General features: G+C 39.4%; 3 protein-coding genes across 3 annotated transcripts in view; 1 reads left to right on the forward strand and 2 right to left on the reverse strand.

Moving 5' to 3' along the window:
* SARC_05331 (hypothetical protein) overlaps nt 1-2,192 on the reverse strand; it is a gene marked incomplete at its 3' end in the record, with an annotated part of 3,699 nt that extends 1,507 nt beyond the window's left edge. The window contains exons 1-2 of the mRNA XM_014300807.1: nt 2,009-2,192; nt 127-201 (exon numbers count right to left, since the gene is read on the reverse strand). Of these exons, the coding sequence (XP_014156282.1) occupies nt 127-185 (59 nt within the window). The 5' untranslated portion in view covers nt 186-201; nt 2,009-2,192. The remainder of the gene's footprint in view (nt 1-126; nt 202-2,008) is intronic.
* A 686-nt stretch (nt 2,193-2,878) lies between these two features.
* SARC_05332 (chalcone-flavanone isomerase) lies at nt 2,879-6,366 on the forward strand. The gene is made up of 6 exons (XM_014300808.1): nt 2,879-3,220; nt 4,153-4,198; nt 4,389-4,442; nt 4,748-4,834; nt 5,338-5,458; nt 6,055-6,366. The coding sequence occupies exons 1-6, from the start codon at nt 3,075-3,077 to the stop codon at nt 6,171-6,173; spliced, it is 573 nt and encodes a 190-aa protein (XP_014156283.1). The 5' UTR covers nt 2,879-3,074; the 3' UTR covers nt 6,174-6,366.
* Nucleotides 6,366-12,166, reverse strand: SARC_05333 (hypothetical protein; the record flags this gene model as incomplete). Its single annotated transcript, XM_014300809.1, has 12 exons — nt 6,366-7,373; nt 7,605-7,732; nt 8,155-8,355; nt 8,540-8,615; nt 8,982-9,175; nt 9,410-9,486; nt 9,717-9,849; nt 10,150-10,256; nt 10,420-10,547; nt 11,146-11,327; nt 11,732-11,941; nt 12,140-12,166. 12 exons carry the CDS (start codon nt 12,164-12,166, stop codon nt 6,650-6,652), a joined length of 2,187 nt encoding a protein of 728 aa, XP_014156284.1. The 3' UTR covers nt 6,366-6,649.
* Nucleotides 12,167-12,177: the final 11 nt, after the last annotated feature.

The following is a 12,177-nucleotide window of genomic DNA, read 5'->3' on the forward strand; positions in this document are numbered from 1 at the left end:
TATATATATAGTAACAAAAAGATGCGCGTCAAAATTCCATCTGGAGTTACTGCAGTATATATCTACTTGCAGTCATAGAAACGACTCAAACTTTAGTACGGCGAGGGGAATTTTTCAAACACATACCTGTTTGAGTGACACTCAGCTCGTGCGCGACGGTTCGGGGCTTTTCGCTCTTCAGACATTCTGTTTGATGACTGTCTATAATGTACGCACACGAGGTTGTTTGCAGGAGAGGGGTTAACAAGCTATGTTGTATCTTGGACTGTAGAAATGTAGACAGAGCATATACGTTTCCATGTACATCATTTTGAAAGTGTTTTTGACTATTTGTATAATTCGACGTTTAGACATTTTCTGTCACTGGCTGGGGGTGTGAACGAGGATTCGAGGACTGGAAGCCTTATCAAATGAGTCATACCAACTTTTAAAATATGGTCCATCTGTATACTGTACACCTCCTAACGACCAAAAATCAAGTGTTTTTTTTGGTACATGACATCGGTGAAAGTTTTTTAGTCGTGGAGGCATTTTAGAGGCGAGCCCTACTTTTTGTGCCGAGGTGCGGAGCGGCCCTGACCGTGAAGTTCCGAGCTGACCTTTGGTCGAGATGCGAGAAAAAATGTCCTCCATGAAATAAAAAACTTTCGCCGATGTCTTGTACGAAAAACAACGTAGGTTTTTTTTACATGACGCGAGACCCTATATATTGTATGAATGAGTGTTTGTATGATATTGTATGTATGTAATAAGTATGTGCACATGTATGTAAACACTTGAATTGATTTGTGTTAGTACATACGTGTATGCATATGTACATACATACATATAAAGTATATTAATACAAACATACATGGATATATAGATACATACACGAAAACGTATATATATACATACATACATACATACATACATACATACAAATGTATATACATAAATATTTAAGTATGAAAACATTGATGTGTATAGACATGTATAGTTGTATTTTTGTGTACTTTCATTCGTGAGTGTGTGTATAGATTTATTATATACATTGATACATAGATATATACATAAATAGATGTATTAATGTCTACATCTTATAAAACAAATAAAAAAATGCCTATTTGGAACAGCTGATATGTACATGCATGCTTGCATGCGTGTGTACGTATTGTATTTTTGTATACACTCATTCATAAGTGTTTATATAGATTTGTTATATACATTGATACATAGATATAGACAGAAATACGTATATGCATAGATGTATTAATATCTACAAATTATAAATATATAAAAAGATGCCTATTTCAAACAGGCGATGTGTACATGCATGCTTGCTTGCGTGTGTACATATTGTTGTATTTTTGTGTACACACATTCGTAATTGTTTATAAAGGTTTATTATATACATTGATACATAGATATGTACACAAATACGTATATGTATAGATGTCTTAATGTCTACAAATTGTAAATATATAAAAAGATGCCTATTTCAAACAGTTGTTGTGTACATGCATGCTTGCTTGCGTGTGTACATATTGTTTTATTTTTGTGTACACTCATTTGTATTTATTTATATAGATTTATTATATACATTGATACATAAATATACACACAAATACGTATATGCATAGATGTATTAATGTCTACAAATTATAAATATATATAAATATGCCTATTTCAAACAGTCGTTGTGTACATGTATTCTTGCTTGCGTGTGTACGTATTGTTTTATTTCCATGTACACATTCGTAATTGTATATATAGATTAATTATATAGTGATACATAGATATATACATAATTACGTATATGCAAAGATATATTAATGTCTACAAATTATATATATATTTAAAAGATGCCTATTTCAAACAGTCGTTGTGTACATGCATGCTTGCATACGTGTGTACGTATTTTTGTATTATTATAACTTAGCGTCGTTAACTTGCGTATGGAGGTTGCTCTTAAATTGTTCTTGCCATATTTTCAAGTCCGTTGAGTACTTGTGGATGTCGTGTTTACCTATAGCGGCTATAGCAAGGAGACTGGGAGCATAGTCTGCGTCACGTCCCGTAATGGGAGGCTTCCGAGGGTCTTTAAACTGTTGTTTAGGCATAGTTCATGCGAGTATGATTGTAACTTGATATGGTGCACATCATAGAGACCTGAAAACAGTGCACACTATAGCGAATATGTTAGTGGCACGGTTTTGATAGGTTGATTGACAGGTTGCGTTTTCAGTATATGTTCAATATTAGGGTACAGTTGCTATTCTGGTATTCAGTCGGATATAAATGCAGTGAAAACTGAGGTGTAGAAAAGTGTATTGGCGAGAGAAACAATTTTCTGTTGTGTAAAATAATGTATTGGAGAGAACGATTTCAGAAAAGATTATGACGTATATATATATTATTTCGGATTTAATTAGTTAACTGAATGTTTTTTTTATTATCACGTGAAAGTAATTGCGAATGCTGATTTTCGCGAATTCTTTTTTAAAGAGTAACTGTTAATATCACTACAATTGGCTAGTAATATTCTACTTCTTTTTAATTGATAGAAAAAAACTTTAGAAATTCAACAATAAAATGATTTATACTCAATAGAAATTCATTTATATTTTGCTTTAATTTGCTACACGACAAAATCGACATAGAATGTCGTATACTATATTTTGTCCTGTTTTGTCGACAAAAAAACCAAAATATGGAAAATGGCAAGGTATATAAATCCTCAAATAATGTCGAGACTCGAGTATCATGTAAATACAAAAAAAACCCCAGAACAATATATTTTGGGTTTTGTTTTTACAAATATAAAATAAATAAATATAAAATGCACTGTATAAAGATTCCAAGAATGACGAAGGAGCATAAATTCATACTGCAATCTGCATATAATACATAGGTGCGTAGAGACGGGTAAATTCCATTTCCAAAAAAGGTATTTGAACAAATATGCTTAGACGCTGTAATCGCAAAATAGGTCAAGGATGCCGTTCATAGTGTAGTATATATACTTTCATCAGTATATACACGAGTATATTGATATACATCTTCCGCCAAGTGTAATATAAAATTCTGAAAACATGCCTATGACTGATCCTAAGACCGGAAAGATGTTTAAAGATGAACTCGATGGGTACAAACTATCCGGATGTGGACCTCGACAGAAAAAGATTTTTTTTGTCAACGTCAACGTGTATGCCGTCGGCCTCTACCTTGATAGTGCCGAGTATGTTCTTACTCAGACATTGCAACAATCATATTTGTTTGTTGTGCGACCTTTTCCTGAAAATTATCAAGATCGTCAAATAGCTATGAAATTGTTTACACGTGAGCTTGTCTATGTATTGAAGTAAATCTTTAACGTATCTGTCAGTTATTTGGTCATATATATATGTGTGTGTGTGTGTGTGTGTGTGTGTGTGTGTGTATGTATGTATGTATGTATGTATGCATGTATGTATGCATGTAGGTATGTAGGTGTGTATATATCTATGTATCTATGTATCTATGTATGTACATACATACATACGTATGTATGTATGTATATATATATGTGTGTGTGTGTGTGTGTGTGTGTTTGTTGTATGTATGTGGATGTGTGTGTATGATATGGTTCTATTCCTCCACGGTAGATCGACACTACATTGACAATAGATTGACAGTTAGATCTAATTCATTATGTATATCACAACCATATACGCAGTACAGGGAATGACCGATATGTTACCTTTACGTCAACTGTTATGCTATTTCGGTCTTGAAACAGGAAGCCATAATACTAAATCAAGTTGTTCGCGAGCACTAATTCGTATCATGTTTTGATTCTGCTGATTTTATAGTTCAAGCTTGGTGGCTACTATTCCGTACTAACTGTATCTCGAAACTCTATCAATTTAGAAGCGCGTATTTCAGATAAATCTAAATATGTGCTAAATTTCGTTTGTGCGTTGTTTGTAGATTGTATAGATGATATGTTGATAGCAGAGTCTTTCTATCATATAAGATCTACTGTGCGCGTGCCTTTCTGAAGATCATGCACTACATGTTCACAACACAACCTTTAGGATAGTGTCTCTACAATGAGGCGCTCGGAACGTAGATAATGGTTATCGAGCTGCTTCTTTCGCATTCTAATATACATTGCTTTGCTTTCTACAGGGTCTCCGAAGCGTTTAGTGACATGAAAGGCAAGAAGCTCAAAGATGTAAGTTTAGATATTACATCAATGTATCAAGTAATATACGTTTAAAGTCACATCTTATATTTGCAAGGTCTCTCATATTATTCTGGGTTTCTCTTGTATATTATTATATTTTCTAATGTCATTCTGCGTTGATTCCATGGCCTATTCAACGCAGAAAATAAATATTGTCACTCAATTTACATACATAAAGTTCCAGATGGAGAATTTCTACACGAAATTCTGCAAGGCGAAAATCAACAAGAAGGTACAGTTCGCATGTCTCAACACGATTTCTCGTTACTGCAAGTCCAGAATACAGCCTCGCATTATATAGCGCCGATTAAATTTTAACGTACTAGTTACGGCACCATAACTGTGGCGGTCCTACCAAAGGTAACCGGTCGAAATAGTACAGCCGGCAGTAAAGAGAATACTGCTCTTAGTCGGCAATGTTTTAGCCGTATTTGTTCATAGAAGAGAACATTTTTTGTACATATCTCAGTCGTAAATGAATGGAAAACCGCCTATTGGCTAAGAGGTACCACACAATCCTGAGTGTGCGTTCTGCAGGTCGCCATGATTATTGCACGCAACCTGACGCCGGCACAGCTTAGCGGCGGATTGGCTGAAGGACTAAAACCTCGGAGTAAGGACAAGGTATGGATACACATCTTATCCAGTATCGCAATTAATTGTCGAAATATCCATGTATTGTCAGTATCACTGTCGACTTCATGATCAATTGTGAACGTATAGTATTAGCTTATTGTATCAGTTTGGAGTGGTCTAGGCTTTTCCGTCAGTATTGACCGTCTGCACATTAGGTAAGATGCTGCGCAAACACACGGACTCGAGTTTTATCAAATATAGCCCGGTATTGGCATAAGTCAGCTTATAAGCAGCCTAAAGACTTTGTAACCGGTCTCATACTTCTTCGGCTGAAGATATAATACCTGGCAATTGCATTTAGACACGAGCATGTGTGCAATTAGCCCGTCATCTGTGAGAATTCTTTATTTGCTGTCTTACAATTGTGATGATACATTATTCGAAACAACGCCTGCCAAATTGCATGAAAATGGGCATATATTATCAGGACTACCCTATACAAAGGTGCACGAACGATACTAATTTTTATCAATCCGGTTTATGCCTCCCAGGCGAATGTCGACAAGCTAGAGGATATGCTCAAGGATGAAACATTCAATGACGATTGCCGTGTCACCTTCACTGTTTCGAAGGAAGGCGTATTCACCCTCCAAGTAGACGACAAGAAGTGGGGTAAGCTGAACAGTCACAATTGCGTATATGTTGCTGTAAATCCATCCAGAATGTTGGAAATTGGTGGCGTTCTTCAGCCACGTATACGTTGCAACTTGTGTGTTCACAATCTTTTCTTCTTAATTGTTTTGCATCGTGAGGGTCTTTAAGCCAGGCGTTGAGACTTATGTGAGAAGTTAGTATTCGGTATCCGTGCGAATGGCCAATAGTTTGTACTGCATGTTTCGTCAGAAATGTTCTGAAGTCGAGTTAGTACCTCTCTCCTCGGCAAAATCACTCCTATATTCTCATAGCCTTTCTTACTTCATACAACTAACCAAAAATCGATGGAAGACGCTACATATTTAATATTCCAGTCAATTTAACCTGCCATTGTGAGTTTATTGCATGCTCAGCTTCTTTACCGGATATAAAATCTTGCTTATCATTGATGGAAGCTGCTACTTATCTAGCAATCCTGTCGATATAGCATGTACCTTCCTATTATAGTATGTTCCCGGATATTTTAGGTTTTCAGTTAGTATATCTAAAAATAACAAGTGCAAATTCGTCTCTCATAATCCATACATTGATTTTCTGATTTGTTGTCTCCCTAGATCCTTGGGATTGTCCCGACCTCTGCAATGCGATCACTGGCGTTTTCTTCGACCACAATTGCATTTCACCTGAGGCCAGGAACGGCATGATGACAAACATGCCATCACTCGTCGTTTAGAACTCCTCAATGAAAATGTTCTCTTAAACGTCTAACCCCTGGCCCGCAATAAGCAAGCGCGTGTACGAGAGTGATAGAGCACATCATTTGAGCTTGTGTAAGTTTTTATGATTGAGACCGCACATTGTAGTCTATGAATATTTGAATAAAGATGTACCCTTTCGAGTCATGTTGCTATAGAGAATAACTGGTTTGGAAACGTGTCTATTTCACCTGCTTTCTCTTCCTTCTGTCACTGTCGGTGTGCAACGCAATGCTTCCACCTCACAAAATAGAAAGTGGCAGAATAGGTTGCTATTACTTTATGTATGTGCATTTTCAATAGTACTTGGAATCGAGGCCTTCTGACGGTTACTTGAATGTTACATTCCGTCCGACGCCTTCGCACATTAAATGCTGATACTTGCAGGGCTTAGTAAAGTTCTGTTGTCAGTTGCTATTTGACATCGATACCCAATAGTATCGGCATGAACAGACTATTCACACGGATGGTTGACCTTTTTCTTGTCTTGTTTTAAGTTTTCTATTGTTCCTTGGAGTGTGATGGTTTTGCCTTCTTTATATGATTGCAAGGAGCATTGATCAGGTGCTGCAGTGCCGAACTTCTTCACCTCCGGTTCGCGTGGGTCTCTTACCATACATTCGGCAATCGAGATGCCAGCGCTATCTTCGGTGTTAGACTTCAGCAACTCTGAGAACAATTCATGAAGTGAGGGCGGGTGGGTGGCAGTTGCCAATTGATGAAGCCAATTACAATCTTTTTGTTTCCGTCTGACTTTGCTGTCAAAGTCTGGCATGAACACCTCTGTGGCCTCCATAGACTCGGGAATGTGATTACGCCATCTTGCAAATGGGTTGTTTGCGGCCAGTCGAAGCCTGCCGCATGAATCCATCTCCAAATTTGACTTTGGGGTGCTGCGGTAGAAGGAAAGGGGGGAATCTCTTTTGGATACTTTGCGGACGGTCTGGTTTATCGCTACCGCCGTGTTGTCCTTCGTACTTTGTGACGTAGTTGGTCTATCAATGTCACTGTCAGTCGATCCTGCACTGCTACGGCGTCTGGTATTCGCGACTGCTTTCACGGGTTGTTCTGGCTCTGTGTATTCCGCATGTGACATTTCCAGGAGAGCCAACGCGCGAGCTCTCTCATCTACACGTTGGGCAATGGATCCAGGCGTGTGCTTGTAAGCGTGCCCATATCTGCCAGAAGTTCGAGCGCGGTAATCAGTCAGTAATATTGGAGTGCTTGTGAGATTGTCCTGTAATATTGATTAAACGAAAGTCGCCTACTGTATGCAGCGCGTTGGCTTGAAGCAATTGACCTTGCATTAAGGCTGCGGCGTGAACGAGAACTCGGAGGCCGGAAGCTGCATTATATATCACAGAGAACTGATGTATGAAATTGTCTGAACAGTCATGTCAGCCAAATACCTGTTGCTTAGATGACGCCAGAAGAAGATACTCAGAACGAGAAGCGGCAAAATCATAGCCGACGCTACCACCATATCCTTGCTCAGCAGCACACCACAGATGGTGGCCTGGAATAGCATTATGCATACCTGCGCATGAACAAATAAAGTAGCCTTTTAATACAAGATGTGTGTCTATTGTCGTAAAGTCAGGTGCCTTGTAGAACACCATACGTAGTCAGGTCGAACAATGTATTTATATAGTTCGCAATGCACTTTTCCCGCGCACAGGAGTGAAACCCAATTGGGTATTCGAAGACGTCCAAGGCTCGCTTCGTTAAATCCAATTGCAAAGCTCGATTCCCCCATTTAGGCAAGGATTGTGGCAATGGAGGGCAACATATATTTAAAATTTACGTACAGCAAGGGAAAGCAAAACTTTCCACTAATTTGGCAAACATCAGGGTGAGATGCATACTCAGATACGGTACCGATATCAACATCAATAGGAACTTGACACGGACATTGACATACCAACACTGATGTGGACACGGCACTATAGCAAAACTCACCATAATTCGCGAGAAAACAAGAGGCCAAGCGCGACCACCGGTCTCGTACGCAGGCTCGTATACGTATCTCAACTGGTTCAAGAATACGTATCTGCAGACGAACATGTAAAGCACCACCGAAGGTAGTACGATGGGTGCAACCGTACTGAATACGAGTCCAATACACATAACCAGCAAGAACTCCGCGTAGGGCTTTGCAATCTGAACCAGATGGAAAAGTTCGATGGAAGATAAGCAGAAAGCCAAAAGAGAATATCCGAAATTGCAGATCTGAAGATTGTAGAAGTGTTTGGAACGATTGTATTCATCGTTGCGATCGGTTCAGTTCGTGTATGCGGAAAAAACGACCAATAATAGCAATAAAACGGCTTTTGCGCGTTCATACCTCTAATGGATCAGGATGGATAGTTTTTTCCTCCTCGACCGGTGTCTTGACAAAGAAAGCAACAAGAAACCCAGAGCTGAAGTGTAAAACAATGACATCATTGTAAGTTCGACGATGTTTCAATATGTGTCAATTTCGAGAAAAAAATGTGTCGAGAACGGTCGCTAAGCGACGAAATCTCAGGTGTACATGAGGGTGCTCATTTAGGTCTATTGATATTTGATAAATGTACATGCATCCTGTCGTCCATTCACGCTGTAATGTATAATAGCTGAAGAAAGCCTATGGGAGTAAACCTAAAGTCACATTGTGGCAGTAGCTTACTATATGTGCACCCAACTACCTATATATGGACGACAGCGTGTCACAGACAATTATGCAACAGGATGATACTACGCAAAGATCGATACGTGTTACCGTCTAGAAAGACCCATACACATACACGAAGAGCATCGGCATGTTGAGAAGCTCCACTCCTGTGCCGATAAAGGTAAGCACGATGACATAATTCATGAAGAAAGTTGAGGTACCAGGCATCGAATCCCCCAGCATCTCAAAGATCGAAATCGGAACGTCCATGGAAAGAGACGTAAAGACCGTACTCATCGCAATCGACCCCAACATCACGTTAAACAGCTGTGTATGGTGTGCAGGATGTATACGTGAGTCTATTTTTATTGACTTTGACTACTGCTTTTGGAATGGTACCCTATCGAGAAGCAAGCATCCAGGTGTTGCACTTCTGGCACTCTGGTTGTTATCCCTGTATCGGACTGGCTATCATAGAAGGCAGTCAAATCATACATCACTTTCAGCGATCAAATAGACCTAACTACAATACGAGATTCTAAAGTGGCGACAATCACATACCTGGAAGTAGAAGAGAGTACTCGTGGAACGTCGATCAATCTTGCTTTTCGTTCGGCAGCCTTCTAGGATAGCCAGACCTGTACAGGAATAAAACTCGGAGTGTCAGAACTGTAAAATCTGTATGCTTTCCCCTCGATAGGATACCATTGGGCGCGATGGAATTTAGGAGGGTATGTATGTAATCGAAATAATTCAAAGATTTACATCAACGCGTATCGAAAAATCAGTCAAATGTTTTACTTCGGACAATTTCATGAACCGTGACACTGCACAAAAATTTCGATATTTGCAATAAGTTGAAACATACCTATACAGATTTTCGGTAGAGCGGCCATAAAGATCTTCAGACACACAAGTGGTAAAAACCCTTGCAGCAGGCCTCTCATAAAAGGAATTGCGTCCACCAGACTATCGAACCACGGTATTTTAGTAGATAAATACTGGAGAAATTAAGGTTCGTATATAAGAAAACTGAAAGACACATTGTGAGATTTTAAACGTGAGGGTTTTGGACGTATAATGTGTTCCGATGCGCAAGCATTTAAATGTGAGTTTAGCATTCATTGCGTGAAATAGAGATTCAAATTTGCGACAATAGGTTAATAAACAGATACAGATTCAGAAATTCATAGTCATTATCTAAGGTCGCAATCGAAAAAGCTTGCAATATATATACAAATTGTAGCACAACCCTAAAAACTCCACGTAGGAATAAAACAGTCGATTAGAAGCTGACATACCTCCATTGAGATGAACGATTGAACGAACGAAATGGGAATATACCACAGGAGAATCAGCGCGATTGCCAATACAGTAGCCAAAAGCCAGCGTGAACTACGGGATACACCTGTAGTGACGGTAATTTGCATGAGTTATGTTATTGTAGTTCTCGTATCTGTTCTCAAAATTGGTGCTCAATCGACGTGGCGTGTATAACTACACATAGTGGTAGAAGATAAAGATGCAACCGCATCACAAACGATCAATTAATCCGCAATCACATTGCTTACGATTAAGCGAAACGTTCATCCAGAAGAGATCTCGGCGTTCCGGAGCCTCTCTGATGATCCCGGCAATCAAGTTAGCTCCTGCCGCGCTCAGGTATTTGTTTTCAGTGGCAGCAGCTACACTGGACATACTACATTGTTGAAACCGGAATGTCAAGTACAATGAATTCCTGTGCTCGTCCAAAAAGTGATGCTATAGCTCGGTAGGAAAAACAATACATCTTATTCTGGTTTGAAGGAATTATGATATACCAGCTCTAGATTCAGTGGGCTCGGAAACGGTAGACATCCAACAATGGCGCAAAAGCGTGCACCAGCGAACAGTTCAGGTGCGACGGCATTTCTATAGACAACCTTGTAGACAATAAAATGTATTGTAAATTTCTATTCGATCCAATGAAGGTACCGCTGCGAAAATTATACTCAAATAAATAATGCCACTTCGTATGCGCGGAGGTGCACAGGTATAGATTGCTGAAGAAGTGCGATCAAAGCAGCATATCGGTTTAGGAAAAGTGCGATCAAAACAGCATATCGGTTTAGGAGATCACTATTTAACTAATATCGGTGCAACACGTCCAAATGACACAAGATAAACGGTATATAAATGCACTTTACAGCTGATTCAAGCTTCGAACCTGAACGAAAATTGACACATTCAACGCATACAGACACTGTATACCCCAAAATCATATTCATAGATCTCTTAGACATTATGACTGCCCTTACGTTGTCATAACCGCGAAGGCCGTATCGGTAGGAACCCACATATCCGGGTTTGTCATCATTTCATCGACTGCGAGACCGTACTTTGCTACGCGGTTGTTGTGGTATTCAATCGAGTCCACCTGTTCACCTACGAGTCCACAGAAACCTAGCCGGTGTGTGGGTCGGGTTCCTGTTTTTGACTTCTGGAGGGTGACGATTCACAGTAGACAGTAAGGCTTCAGCTGGTATCACAAATCGCTTGGGCAACAGCTGACCCACACATTGACAATAGAAAATTTGGGTATTGATATTTCGCATCTCCAACCAGAAAGACAGTAAACACTTTGCACAAGTCCAAGCCGCATGTAAAGCAATCAGCATCAACACATATACCCAATCCCGGCTCAAGATACGAGTTCCACCATAAATGAGAATTTGACTATCCACTGATGGGTGACGCTTGTACTCTAACCGAATGCATATCACAAATGCAATCCTGCGAGGACACACAATCTTGCTTTCAATCGACAAGCATCCGGCGCAAAGTACTCAATTTGATCTGCAGTGTACATAGCTCTATCAGCAAAAAAAAACTATCACAACTCACCTGCCACTTGTATAAGGCACGTTTCAGCTCTTTGATTTCGTTGTGCCAGTTCTGGACCTGGTGTGTAAGTACTCTCTGTGGTTTGTAATGTCGAACGGCACTCGCGACATCATCGCACACTGGTTTATGAAGCAAGGCACTTAGTTGAGAGGCATCGTCATCACGTACGCCGTTCAAGTCATCATTCCGTCTAGTCTCATCCCGTAGTCCCTGACATTAAGTGTAGTTTTAATGAAAGCTAGAATTTAGGTAATGAGGTAATGGTCGGACACTTATAACATTGTTTTACAGATATACACAATAACATTTTCCATGTCCAAATTTGTTTCCCTACAGAAGACCTACACAACGAACAAACAGTTCAGTATCGAGAAAAAACATTCATATGCACAAATTCACTTAACAAACCCTATACAAAATTATCGGCAAAGACATATACATAGATA

This window comes from Sphaeroforma arctica (genome assembly GCF_001186125.1).
Source record: "Sphaeroforma arctica JP610 unplaced genomic scaffold supercont1.336, whole genome shotgun sequence".
NCBI classification, from domain to species: domain Eukaryota; class Ichthyosporea; order Ichthyophonida; genus Sphaeroforma; species Sphaeroforma arctica.

Bases quoted from the DNA above. Each gene is read 5' to 3' on its own strand.
- SARC_05332 (XM_014300808.1), top strand. From the start codon at position 3,075: ATGCCTATGACTGATCCTAAGACCGGAAAGATGTTTAAAGATGAACTC. The intron at 3,221-4,152 runs GTATGTTCTTAC...TGCTTTCTACAG, and splicing joins CTCTACCTTGATAGTGCCGA to GGTCTCCGAAGCGTTTAGTG. The intron at 4,835-5,337 runs GTATGGATACAC...TATGCCTCCCAG, and splicing joins AACCTCGGAGTAAGGACAAG to GCGAATGTCGACAAGCTAGA.